Source organism: Talpa europaea (genome assembly GCF_964194135.1).
Source record: "Talpa europaea genome assembly, chromosome: 9".
Taxonomy (NCBI): Eukaryota; Metazoa; Chordata; class Mammalia; order Eulipotyphla; family Talpidae; genus Talpa; species Talpa europaea.
In genome coordinates this window covers 105,117,976-105,132,350 of record NC_140076.1, presented here as the reverse complement: position 1 = coordinate 105,132,350, position 14,375 = coordinate 105,117,976, and the positions used below count along the sequence as shown (strand labels likewise).

The 14,375-nt window shown below is 34.3% G+C and overlaps 1 protein-coding gene across 2 annotated transcripts in view; it reads left to right on the top strand.

The window, feature by feature from the left end:
- The window catches only part of VAV3 (vav guanine nucleotide exchange factor 3), a gene marked incomplete at its 3' end in the record, with an annotated part of 291,483 nt that overhangs the window by 253,928 nt on the left and 23,180 nt on the right, over window positions 1-14,375 (top strand). For both annotated transcript variants that reach the window (XM_084243513.1, XM_084243512.1), the window contains exons 21-22: window positions 6,723-6,788; window positions 11,482-11,516. In XM_084243513.1, the coding sequence (XP_084099639.1) occupies window positions 6,723-6,788; window positions 11,482-11,516 (101 nt within the window). The remainder of the gene's footprint in view (window positions 1-6,722; window positions 6,789-11,481; window positions 11,517-14,375) is intronic.

Sequence of the window (14,375 nt, the reverse complement as noted above, 5' to 3'; positions counted from 1 at the left end):
CACTGAGTTTAAATGAAAGTTTTTAAGAGCCCAAAGAGCTCTCAAGAAATAAGTGCAACCAGATTAAATTACTGACACAAAATATCCCTAATTAAGAATATGTGGATCAGCTGTTTCTTGGCCAACAGTAACTAACTGGAGAACTATAATGACTTGGGAAATGTGTTCATATAAGCAAACACTTTCGTGGTGAAAGAAACTTAAAAAATCCTTGGATCAAACCCTACTTTTTCTCAGATGAGTATTGAAATGAAGAAAGTTTAAAGACCTATGATCAGGGGGCCAAATACTCTCTCTCCTTATAAAATTATTATCTTAAGGGATTTGTTTCTCATCCACAATTCTATAAAAATCTGTGAAAGTAACCAAAGTTAAGCTAATTAAGAAAATGACATCACCTGAGTGAGATCCTTGAGGATAGTAGTCATAATTATTCATTTTTAATTTCCTAGGCCCTAGCGTAGTGTCATGCTAATATTAGGAAGTCAATAATTTTTTCATTAAATCACTAATTCTGTATTAGTAGAAAAGTAGTATTCTTTAGAAACACCTAATACTGTCTGGATCATTTAATATGTACAATGCTGTTACTCAGAATATTTCCTTTGTTATGAAGATTAATATCACCAAGGATAAGAACACATTCCTTAGTTGTTTGCCAGTAAAAGGAAAACAAATTTGTGTATTTTGGACCTTTGTTGAGCCTGGTTTATTTTTCAGGTGGGTAGAGGGTATGTGGCCTCTCCCCAACAAGGACTTTTTCTAATATGTGGTTGTATGGTAGACCCTTTCTCTTTCTAGATTTTGTGTTGTGTAACCATCTGGGATTTGGCTTACTTACATTCAGGTTGGTTTTTACTTTTGGATTTTTTTTCTTTGATTAAAGATATTCCCTTCTGTACTCAAAAAACATAGTCATTAGCTTCTAACTCAGGATTACATCATGTATAATATCTTACCCAGAGTGTCTTTGGAGAAAAATCTTCAAAATACCCATATGGAGAGATGCCCTTCCTTGAGAAAGAAATCTAGGAATCTCACAGAATCCTTTTTTCCATATCAAGAAAAATATTCTGTAACATCTCATTCTGCTGTTATATTCATCGCACATCTAATAAGTGTAGAAATACAGCTTATGGCTTTTTAGTGGGTTTTTTTCTTAGTGTACATTTCACAATTTTTAATTTTTTTTTGGTTTTTGACACTTCTGTCTGCCAAAATTTCAAAGATGTAGTAAACACAAACAATTTTGTGTACATTTGGAAGAACCACCAAAAATAATCAAGGTCTTTGTCATGTATTTTGATGACTTGACGCAATTATAAGCCCATAAAAATTGAAGATAAATTTAATTTCAAAGATCCTGGGCCAAAATGTAAGCTTTTCTTTTTTTTTTTTATTATTCAGAATTCTAAGCCTATAACAGTCACTTAACTACAGTGAACTATGCCAGGGATATGAACTTCATAGTCTTTTGAAAGCCCTTATGAATGTTTTCTATTTACACAGTGTACAAAAATGAAAGATCCCATTTTTTAAAAAAGAAATGACAAAAACACATGGCTTATAGTATTCTTTTGCATGTGTGCATGAATATTTCGGAATTCATTGTAATCAGCATTTAGCATAACCATATGCATTATGTTTGGCAAGTTTTCAAGGTGTCCACTGGTGGAAAATACATATGTTACTGATTACTTAAGAGGCATTTAATGTTGAAAAACTTCATATACCTGCAAGAAGGCATTGAGGAATTTAAGATAAAGAAATGGACTATCTGGAATGCAGTATTTCCTTTTCAGATGAATGATATCTGAGAGTCTCAGGTACTTGTGACTCAGCAAACTTGCCTGAGTACAAGAAGGATGGTCAGGATTTTACACATGTCCTAATAACACATGAATAGGCCAACAAAAATGAAAAGTTAGAAATGAAAATTGAGAATAAACAAAAGGCAATGGACAATGTAGAAAATGCTATTTTTAGCATATATGGATTTTTTTTTTTTTTGAGGGACCCTCACTGGTGGCGTGGGAACAAACTGGCGCTACAGAGGCTATGGGCAGCCTCGCAGCCCAGCGCTCAACCACTGCGCCACCAGGGGAGGCCCTGTATGGAGTGCTTTTACACATGTTCTTTGTGTGACCCTCACTCACCCTGGTTCAGGCATGTGTGACAGGTCTCATCATTATCCTTCTTTTACCACTGAAACTTGTCTACATTTACAGTTTTTTTTTTTTTTTTTTTTTTTTAGTAGCAGAATTGAGAATAGAATAAGATTATCTGAAGCCATAGCCCTACTATATGATATTGTCTTTATATGTTTTCTAAGAACAGCACCACCGTATCTACCTACAGACAGTGGTTAGGACATTGCTATAGCTGTGATCACAGATTGCTTCTTACTAAGGTCAATTTCAGACTGAGTGTTTGCCCTCTTTTTCTTGTCCTTTGGTTCCATTGTTTGTCTTACAAAACCTGTCAGAATAAAACAAAAAGTGTGCTTGCTACAGGCACTATTCTTTCTGTCCACCCATCATCCATCCATCCAATCACTAAACTAATTTGTATATTAGCCTGTGTTCTCAAAATTTGCGGTCATACTGTATGTCTCCTTCCCTCATGCACTCAGACTATGTATTTCTGACAGTGGAAGTGTGACTAAGCAGGGTGACAGTCACCCTAGCCATTACCCATGTGTGATAAATTGCTTAGTAATCTCCACAGCACCATCCTGCATACGTTGAAAGTGTTTAGGGCATTGTAACTTGGGAGAATTTCCAATCTTTCATAAATAACCATTAATCTGTCCCTTTTACATTCAGCTTACCACATCTGTTTCAAATTGTTCAGTGCTATTCCAGGAGTGCATTAAAGCTCCAATCCAGGTGGTATTAAGGGGATAAATGAGCCACAGGGAAAAGACACTGTATTTTTCTTAAAGCAATTCTTTCTTCTTTTTCACAAAGTTGGGAGCCAAGTAATTTATGATTAAGATTTTTGGAGGACATCCTCTGTCATTTTAAGCCATTCTTGTTTATGGGTTTAAAAATGCTATTTTAGCTCTGCCATTCAGCATACATTAATGTTTTTTTTTCATATAGGAAGATTGTATATATCATTTCTACCAGCAAATTTAAAGTCATTTCAATTCATTATAATTCATGGTGGATTCTTATAGAAGAAAAATGAAAAATAGTTAAAATGTAAGGTCACGTAGAAATAAATAAGTGCCCAACTATACCTTTATGTTTTTGATGTTCAAGAATTTCAGAGAAAGTTATCAATAAATTTAATTTGATACATTTTTCTACAGGAAACAATTTGCTTTACAGGGAAAAAAGGCATTATTTTATAAATGATAATTTAATATTATTTTGCTTTGTGTCTATTCTAATTTATTTAATGAAAATTATAAAGATGCATCTTTTCTTACCATATGCAACCCATAACCTGTTTACTCAGGTAATTTCCAAAGAAAGCATTTTCATAAGAATGACCCAGGATGTACAGTTATATTTACCAAAGACCCATCACATAATATAGAGCATGTCCTGCAGAATAAATGCATATAAAGATAACACCGTATGATATATCAGATGACATATAACTATAAAAGAATGTATTCAAGTTAACCTTGAAGATGTTAAAGGACTCACAAGAACAAATATCAGACAGGAGGATAACTAAAAAAAGATTGCCTATCTCTGGCATTGGTAATATGAGTTAAAAAAAAAAAAGACAATTTGATTATTGGACCCAGAATAAAATGCCCACACAGGAATATAAAGAAGGAAATTCAGCTAGATGTCTCTCATCAAGGTTACTAAAAGCATCGCGTAGATCATCAGATAAATTAATGGCATTAAATCATTGGCTTTGAAAGTGGTTTATTTCATAGTAGTATGTAGGGGATTGACAGCTGCTCCACCCATTAGATTAATGAATTATCAATGTACAACCCACACACATCCACTGGGGAACCCAGACACCCTCCTACACACTCCTTTGTTTTGAATCTTCCAAATATTGTAGCATGGCTCTTCCCCTTACTAAGTAGAAATCATTGAACAAATTTGGAAGCAAACACTGACATCGCATCAGAATCAGTGAGGAAATGTAACTTCAGCCATCTTTTAAAACAATTCTTCTTCTCTTTTGAGCCTCTGCCAGTCTGTAACTGCAATCCACATACCCTTATATTTTGTTCTCAGATAGCATTGAAGTGCTTTTATATATAAAGGATGGTTAGTTGAACAGTTCCCAAATATCATACTTACTTGCTTCTCAATACCATGCTTAACATACAGCAACTTAAAGATCTTACCTAATACAGATAATTAGAGAAGCATTTCCTCTGACCTTGGTTAGGCACTGCCATCATTCTCTGTGATGATTCTTGTCCCTCTTGGTGTTTCCCTCCTTCCTTCTAGTTACACTAATCTTTGTAAATTCTGCCTTCCATCATCTCCCTGTATTTCCTTTCATGACAGTTTTGCTCTTGTGATTAAGTTTTCCTCTAGATGATTGCCATCTAAAGCTGTATCATCTGTTTAGATGGATTATATAATCATCTCCATCCCTGACTTCCACCCCAGTCTTTTATTTCCAGTCCCCCAACCCTATCCAGTCCCTCTATCCTTGCAGTGGTATAGCTTGTCTCGTGATATCCTCATCTACAAAATCATGCCCAGCCGTAAGCCAGCTTCCGCACTGATGTCAGTTTAATTCTTCTAAAAAAAAAAGGCACATTTACTAAAACCCCATTGCCAGGGAGAAATTCAGCTATCATAGTCAGACTGGTTCCTTGCTTCCTGTAAGCTTTATTTCCCAAGTCCTTATTTTATGAACTTTTTGTTTATATAGAGAGACAGTGAAGAACTCATAGAGCCTAAGAATTTGAACTCTGGTTTTGTCACTTTCTAACACTGTGATCATGGGAAAATCGTTTAACTTCTTTGTGTCCAATATCCTCACCGCTAAAACAGAGATAGTAATTCAACCCAACATAAAAGATACATTGTAAGGAATAAATGATTCACCAAGAGCAGTGTCCTGAATAGTAAAGGTTCAGTAAGTATCAACTATTTTCCGACTCCATTTAAAGTGAACTACTTGCATTTCCAAAGCATATCCTATAATTTTCTATCCCTGTGCCTTTCTCTTGTTATTTTATGTCCCCAGGATGTTCGCCTGCATTTCCATAAGCCCTTAAACTTTACATTCTTGAGCACCTCTTTCACCTAGCCTTCAGACAAACCTCCCATATTCAGTCAATCCTTTAAATTTCTGTAGCTTTTCCTCTGTTAACAGGGTTTAGCTTTTTTCTATCTTGTATTATAATAAAGTATATACATGTATTTGCTTTGAAAACATAGGGGCAAAGAAGAATCATGTCATAAATTTTTACATTTTCCTCTGTATCCCATAAAATTATAAGGTACTGCATATGTTGAAAAATTAATGAATATTGTTCATTTACTTTTCTGCTGATATGCGATTGCTGTGCAGTTTTAGAACCTTGTCAAGTTTAATATCTTCTGTCTTGGTTATTAATTGGTCTTTCTGTCCTACCTCCAACCCGTCTTCTCTCTACTTGCTCCTGCCTCTGAACATTCCCTCCTTTCTACTCCATTTGGTCCTTTTTCTTTTCAAGCCCCACCTTCCTGTCTCTCCTTTTTCCCTCTCCTCTTCTCATGCTTTTCTGCAATTCTAGATTCCTACTCTTCAAAACTTACTTTGCAAACTCTGTGGGTAGAAAGGGATACTACTTTAAGAGAGAGAGTTTTCTGACTGCTTTTTGTACCTCACAAAAATAATAGAACATGCAATATACAATCATAATACTATTTAATTATATGAGGTTCTGAGAACCTAGCAACTGTTAAATAGCAAATTAAAAAGCCCAATTTCTGGAACAGAAGTCGTCTCATGAGATCTTTTTAATTATATGTTTTGGTTGTTGCAGTATGTTTGGGTATCATTTGTCTTTCTGGAAAAGTTGGCAGCTGTTGTTTGGTCAGTGCTATGTGATTTTTTTTTATTTGACCAAAGGTGTCCAAGACTAATTTCAGTTGTTTTTTTTTTTTTTTTTTTGCCCATTTTGTGCTTAGGTTTTCCTTATTTTGTTAATTTCTTCCCTCTTTTCTCATTTCCAATGCTATTTTGAATTACAGTCCTTTCTTCTAACACTTTAACTGTCCTCTCAGTTTATTATTATTCTCTTCCTTTCTCTTAAATCTGAAAATCATCTAAAACATCATATCATGCTTTGTTTTCCATTTCCACATGCTTTGAAATGTCTCTTGTCTTATTAGAGTGAGTGCTCATGAGTTCCATTAGAGACACCAGAAATAAATATTTAAATCAGATTCCTAATTAATGATGAATATGCACAAAACCAATATGTTCTACTTCTAATAAATATAAAATTCAAAGATAGCATATGCCATTATCTCTATACAGGATTGAGAGTATAGTAAAAAGTCAAAGTTGAATTCTTGCTGTATAACCAGATCTGAAGCCACAGCTAAAATAATTTTTTTTTTAAAGTCTGCTTATGAATCGCTTCATGAGCTAGAGTAGGTTACAACTTAGCACTGGAAATAACATGTAAGTTATTCTGAGAATTCTGAGCGACAACACTATGTGTACAGTATTATAGGTTTGTTGTTTATGGTAAATTTGTTCTCAATGTTGGCATTTTTTTGGATATAATTTAGGGTAGAAACTTGGCATCCGGAGAGGTTGGATTTTTTCCAAGTGATGCTGTCAAGCCTTGCCCATGTGTAAGTACAAGTATTTTATTTCTTACTTTGTTTTCTTTTTTTGATGGTGTATTGATTGTATAAGAATGTACAAACAATACTAGTTAGGTTGCTTGTTAATTTTATTAATATTTCCCTGAAATATTATTATATGTTGAAATGTTAATGGCCAATGTTACTAAAATTCCAAAATCACTATGATATTTTCAAATGTCAAGGGAGTCTATTTAAGAGGCAAATTTAACAGTAGAATTTAAAAAATTTAATTTCTACAGGGTTTTAGAAGGAATAAACCAAAGCTATAGATTAGATGTATTGCATGTTTCCCATTGAGACGAGTGGCAGGGTCCAATCTGTTTTTAATTTGGGTTGCAGAGAAATATTATACTTCAACTAGTGTGTTTGAAAGCATGCTAGAAAGCATGAAAGTTCAGATTCTTCAATCAAATATCTAAATACATTTTTCTGTGCTTTAGTTTGTCATTATTGTTTATTTAACATAATGAAATTTTCTGAAACCATGAAACACATGGGTAGATACAAGGAGCATAAAATGAAAAAGTATTTACTCACATAATATTATGGATGAATATAACATAAAATGTACTCTCTGATGCTTTCAGAAATTTATAAATTTCTGATTAAAGTGACATTCTCATTATAATTTAGTGTTTAGGGTAGATTTTTCTACAGAAGTTTTTAAGTTCTTGACTTCAAGTAAATGAAATTCCTTTACTAATATAAGGGAGTTGGTGGTTCGAAGGGAAAAAAGGGACTTCTTAAGTTATTTTGCTTGCTTTATTTATATTCCAATCCTTTCTGGGTTTCTAAAATGAGTAGTTATTTTAATATTATTAAGCTGAATCTCTACCATCATTGATTTCAAAACATCGTCTGTGGAATAATTTACTCCACGCAACTGAAATTAATTTCAAAAGCAAAGGGAATAAAAAAGCATTAGCTATTCTCTTGGTTCTATGACCTAATGTCACATATGCTATGATATATGCTATGCTATCATATGCTATGATTTTGAAAAATTACTGAAGTTTGATACTGATACTACTTTTATTTAATTAGATAAATAATAATGTTTGTTTAGCTAGTTTTCTGTCATTTGTGTCAACAAGATTCAGGCTTCCTATGCCCTAAGTGGTGATATTTATATGTAGGCAGGAGAATATAGGTGTCAAGAAACATATGCATCCTCCTATAAGAGGGTCAGAACCTGAAGAAATAAAGAATATTAGACATATATATATATATACCTAGTACTGTTTTCTTTTGATAGTCTCATGAATTTGGTATAAAATTAGCACCTGAGGTGTGCTAATAGTATGTGTTTAAAACATTTTTGTTGTGTGAATGAACAAAAGGGGGGAAAAGAAAACAAGAGTCCTTAGCAGAATGTAGAAATTAACAATGGTGTATACTAATTAAGTCAACTTGTAGGGCTGTATTGAGTGGTATTTGGCGACCCAGTTAATTCCTAAAAGGAGAAGTATATTCAGAATCTTAGTAGACAAAGAGTGTAGAGAAATGTGTAATAATGGGTTGGTGTACTATGATTTCTTTATAGCATAAGCTTAATGAATAGTTATTAAAATATTACTGCTTACTTACTGAAGTTATAGATTCATTTGTTGCTTGTAGGACAAGTTAGGTAAAGGTAAGTAGAAGAGATTGGAGGGGAGAGGTTGGAAGGGAGAGGATAGATTGAGAGAATTTGGAAAATGATAATTCTTTTGATCCTGGAAAATATCAGGGGTCAATGAATGGTGATGAGCATCTAATCTGACCTTAAAAATTATTCTCCTACATTATTCTCCTCAAAAGTTCTGAATCATGTAGATAAGAACCTAAACTGGGGGAAATACAGGAAGAACATAAATCAGATAACTTTGTTTCTGGTAATATTGTGACTGGAGAGAGAACCTGGAGCTACTGCACAGTAGCTTGTTATCACTGTGTGTATCCAGGAGCCTCAGTATGTGAACAAGAAGAAAACCATCCTTCAGAAGAAGATATGTTAACTTGGTCTTGGATATAAGTTGAAAATAAAAAAAGGGGAACAAAAAGAAAGCAATCTCTCCTAAGAATCCCTAACTTTAGATCCAAAACCATCTTGGCTTTTCACTAGATTGAAAATAGGAAAATTTAGAAAGGAAATAGAGTGGGGGAATCCCAAATTCTCTGTGTAAACTCTACCTCAATCTCTGAATGAGTGGTGTGGACTCCAAGTAGCTCAGGTTATGCTAAAAGAATTTAACTGAAAATTCATTTACTTCTCACCACACAAGAGACAGAGTTTGCAGTTGGAGTAAAACTAAGTGAACTGACAGCTTAAAACAATAGCAACAAAGGAACTCATGGAAAAGAAACAGCATCAGATAAACCTAACCAATAAAAAACCTTAGAAATCTGATTGTAGAATTGAGGCTACCAGATGGTAAGGGAGAAGGGGAAGAGCAAACTGGAGAGGGACAGAATGGACTGTGGTATAGGACTTTTAGTGCCTTGGTTTTGGGTGTGGTGTGATAATTTACACCTGAAGTCTATGATCTTATCTCTTATACTACCTCTAAATCATATACAATGCTTTAAACCAGTATCAATAAAAAAAAAAAAAAAAAAACAGACATCACTCTTTGAAGGAACATAACCAAATCCAGAGCCTCTAAGCACTTCTTTCAAAATGTCCAAGGTAGTTATCATAAATCATTCAATATACATAAAAGCAAGAAAACATGCACCATGCTCAAAAATAAAGGTAATCAAAGGAAAACAACTCTGAAATGTTCCAAATGATAAAGTTAGCATTATGTTCATAATGAATAGTCATAAGGAAACCTCAACAGAGAAGTAGAAACTAAAAAAAGAACCAAATGCAGATATTAGAAAGTGGAACTTCACTATCTAGAACAGTATTTGAAGCAATCAAAATAATATGTTCAAAGTTTTGCAAGAAAATTACTGTCAAATAAAGTTCATATCTTACTGTACCATCTAATTTTGACAACATATATTCAGGAAGAAGCATATATTGTGCATACTTTTAAAAAATACTTATGCTATATTTCCTTTTTTTTTTTTTTTACAATTTTATGTCCATTGCAGAAGCATAGCAATGTAACTGTCTCTTATGAAGGGCATTAGGAAGAAATAGTAACCATATGTTCAAAAGTGAGAAAGGATCCAGATGAAAAATAACTACAGTTTTATATATGAAATATCAGTCCAGATAAGAGCCCAAAGTACACAGAAAAGAATTGGACAGACCCATGAAAGATGGAAAGGGACAGGATCCTACTCTGGTTGATAGCTTAGAAGATGGTCCTGGGTCTTCAGACATCAAATATACTCACTGAAAAGTTAGAAGGGCTGGTCTCATATATCCGCTGTGCTTTAGTATTTTATGTCACCTCTTATTTTTGTGAATCTCCAGCCTTAATTAGTTAAGAGAACACACTGACAGAGTGTGCTGAAGTTCTTTACCCTCTTCTCTCCTTGCTGTCCTTCTTTTTTCTATTTTGAGAAATTGGCTTTGGAATAAACATCAGTTAAAGAATCCAGAGGAGGAGAGAGAAGGAGGAAATATTTTTCTCTTCAGATTTGAGAGGCTAACATCAAAAATGGAAACCATTTATGAAGTTAAGACACTACAGGAAAATATTTGTAGGATTCAAATGAGTATAATTTACTTTCAATGTTGTTTTCTGCGTATCAGGGTTTTACATGGTGGTGAAGTTTAAAATATGCATAGGATAAAAAGTATTTGAATATAGATAACTTTAGAGATGTTCTAAAGAGAAAGATAATTGTTTGATATAGAACAACCTGAAAGGCCAAAATAGTAACAGCCAATTATGAAAACTGACATAACTAGAGAAATAATCATATTGATCAGACTTCTGAAATCCTACAGATTTTACTTTTACAAATGATGATAACAATATTTTTAATCTCTCAATATAAAAAGACTGAGGAATGCCATGGCAGTCTATATCAAAGACTCAGCAGTGAAAAATTCCTTACACAAGACAAACTAGGAATTTATAAAATTTATCCCCCTCTACATAGTATGTTTTTGTTATTTTGTGAATATTAATTCATTTTCTAGATGCCATCAGCAACTAGAAGTTTTCTTCCTTTTTTTTAAAAAAAACATGGAAAATGCAATGCTTTTCTCTTTTGCAAAGCTCTATTGTAGAAACAGGAAAAATGAATATTCCCCATGAATTTTTCATGAAAAAAAGTTTTCATCTTGGAAGACTTCAAATTAAGTTTAGAATTTATTTATAAAATAAGATTATGTCCAATGTATATTGTAGATTTTACCTTTTTTCCCCATGTCTTGAGAAGTCAAAGTGCTCTATAGTTTTGTTAATACTTTCACTTTAATTTTCTATGATAAGATTCAACTACCTTTATAATAAATGCCAAAAGTTTCCAATTCATATTTTTCCTTTTATCTCTTCCCTTGGAGGTATCATGGCAGTAAAATGGATGAAAGAATGAATTAAAGTGAAATGAATTATTTTCTACTTATCTGACATAGTCTGTGATTCACTCTGTATAAAATTGCCAATGGATAGTTCCAGGACTGTGTTACTTAGGGTTTTATAGAGCTGAGTCAGCGGAACTGAATTAATGATTGATTTCTAAAAGCTTCCTTTGAGTAAACTAAATCTATTTTTGCCTTTTTATATTCTAGGTGCCCAAGCCAGTAGATTATTCTTGCCAACCCTGGTAAGCATTAAACATGTTTATGTAGCTAGGTCGAGAATGCCTTAAATGCAGAGGTAGTAAACCACATCCTATCTCCATTTGTCCTGGATAACGATGTCTTTGAATGCAACACCATAATGAATTTATATATTGTTGACCTTCCCATATCTTTGTCCAAAAGTGTGTGTGTGTATGTATGTATGTGTATGCGTGTGCCTGTGTGTACACACTTGACATAATTTAAAGTTTTCTGCAACCTTATAAAGATATTAGACTAAGCAAATATGTATCTTATATTTTAGAAACATAGATTTCATGAGGCAGGGGATTCCTTTCTTTGAAGTGAAAAATTAACCCAGAAAGATTAGTATATCCTTAAAATACAATTTATCACATGTAGTATGGGACAGTTTGTATCCACATCTAAAATTTTGTGTCTGTATTACCCCTTAGAGATTAACATTATCATTCATAGAAAAAAGGAAGCCAACTGGACAGTGATTGTTTTCTTTTAGACATGGTTTGATGGGGACAGTGCTATCTTCAACTAGAAAAGTATTTAGGATTCAGAATAGTTATCATCATATGCTAATAACCAGTACGTGTTGAGTATTTACCATATGCTTGGTATTTTATACATTGTATTTCACTAGCATATTTTTAAGAAAGCTTATTATTTTTACAGATGAGGAAACAAAGGTTAAGGTCATGCAATTAAGTAGTTTAGCCAGTGTTTCAAGTTAAACTTTTGCACATTGGCATATTATCTATCAATATATAATACATAGGCATATTTAGTCACTTTTATTTGTTTCTCTGAATTTTGTGTTTGGCTCCTTTAACATGATTGCATCTACTTGAATTTTCTTGATATTAAAGTATATGTACACAAGTTGGATGTCAGTACCTGTTTGTAAAAGAGGTATTCTGGGAGCATATAGTACTAATGCACTTTGCAAGTACACATAACACCTAAGTTGTTTGATATTTTTTAAATATTCTGATTATTTTTCCATTACATAACCAAAGCATGGAAAATACCAGATAACTACAGGAATAATGTATTGTCCCACATATTTTATCTCATCATTAGCCCCTCTTGCCTTCCCTAGTAGTCACCATGGAAGTTTACCTTCTAGAATCATAGCCTACCCTCTTTGACATCCCTCTCTGGGCTTCATTATTAGTTTTTTGAAGAAATACTAGAAGCTTTGTTACATTTTTACCTGGTGTAAGGCAAATTTGAGGTTTCCATGGAATTAAAACCTATATTCCTGACGGGAGTTAAATTTGGACAACAGAACTGATAACAGGGAGAATCAAACTGAAAAAACATCAGGAAGTGGTAAATCATGAGAATGTTGATTACATTTCTTCCCTTTTACCACTTTTCGTATAACCAGGCATGATAGTTACAAGGGTAATGATTTTAGAGATAAGAATTAATGCCACAAAATAAATTTTATGAGATAATCCAATCAGGTACTTGGGAACTATTCAGGAGCAGAAGAGCTTTTAAATCCTTTATTCGGTATTTAAATGATTTTATTGCAGTAAAATTGCATAATACCATTATATAAGTCTCCCATGTGCACCATTGAGAATCAACTTGTGTATATATTACATTAAATTCACTGTTAAAAGTCTAATTCCAAACCCTTTGTTTTAAAATGCATCCTTGTCAATATGTAAAATTCTACAGAAAACATGATCACTTAAAATAGTATTGTTCCTGGGCCTCCCCGGTGGCGCAGCGGTTGAGTGCTGGGTTGCGAAGCTGCCCGCGGCCTCTGCGGCGCCGGTTCGATCCCCGGCTGCTCCCCGGCCACCGGAGGAGGGTCCCGCATGGCGCGCAGACCTCTCCTGCCGCCCGCTGCTCCCCTCAGCAGTGTACTTCGGTCCTTCTGCCTGCTCTGCTCCCTGCTCTGGCTCTGGTGAATTCTCTCACCCTCCCGTGCTTCTGACTATACCCAGTGCATGTATAAACAAAACAAACAAACAAACAAATAAATAAATAAAACATGCCTCTATTAAAAAAAATAAATAAATAAAATAGTATTGTTCCTAATGACAAAAAGTCAAAATGTCAGATAAGGGAACGATGTTGAAAATTGGTAGAAATAAAGATATTTCATGGTAGAATTTTAAAATCACTTTTTTATTTCTTGAGTAACTTGGACAGATTATTCACACTAAGCAGTCAGTTTCATGTGGAATGCTTTCTGCTCAGGAACAAAATGACCAACTATACTAGAAAATGATGCCTTCAATTTTAGAAATACTAAACTGCTTAGAGAAAATTACACTGAATGATGACGTGTGGTTTTCAAGTCATTGGGAAGCTGAATATCACCAACAGGATTCTCTTCATTATTTCTATATATTTTTTTTTTTTTTTTTTATGCAAGCACTGGGTACAGTCAGAAGCGCGGGAGGGCGAGAGAATTCACCAGAGCCAGAGCGGGGAGCAGAGCAGGCAGAAGGACCGAAGGACACTGCTGAGGGGAGCAGCGGGCGGCAGGAGAGGTCTGCGCGCCATGTGGGACCCTCCTCCGGTGGCTGGGGAGCAGCCGGGGATCGAACCGGCACTGCAGAGGCCGCGGGCAGCTTCGCAACCCAGCGCTCAACCGCTGCGCCACCGGGGAGGCCCCATTATTTCTATATTTTAAACTAAGTTGTTTCCATAAGGTAAACTTTTTCTCCTATATAGACCATAAAATGAAACAGAGAATCAACATGCTTATCTTTAACAGTCTGCTTTTGGCTACCATGAAGGCAGGGATGAAGTGTGAACACTGCAGAGTTGTTTGACAGTGGGCATGATGCTCAAAGGAGATTTCATTTCATGGTGTACATAAAACAGGAGCAATTTTGGAAAGT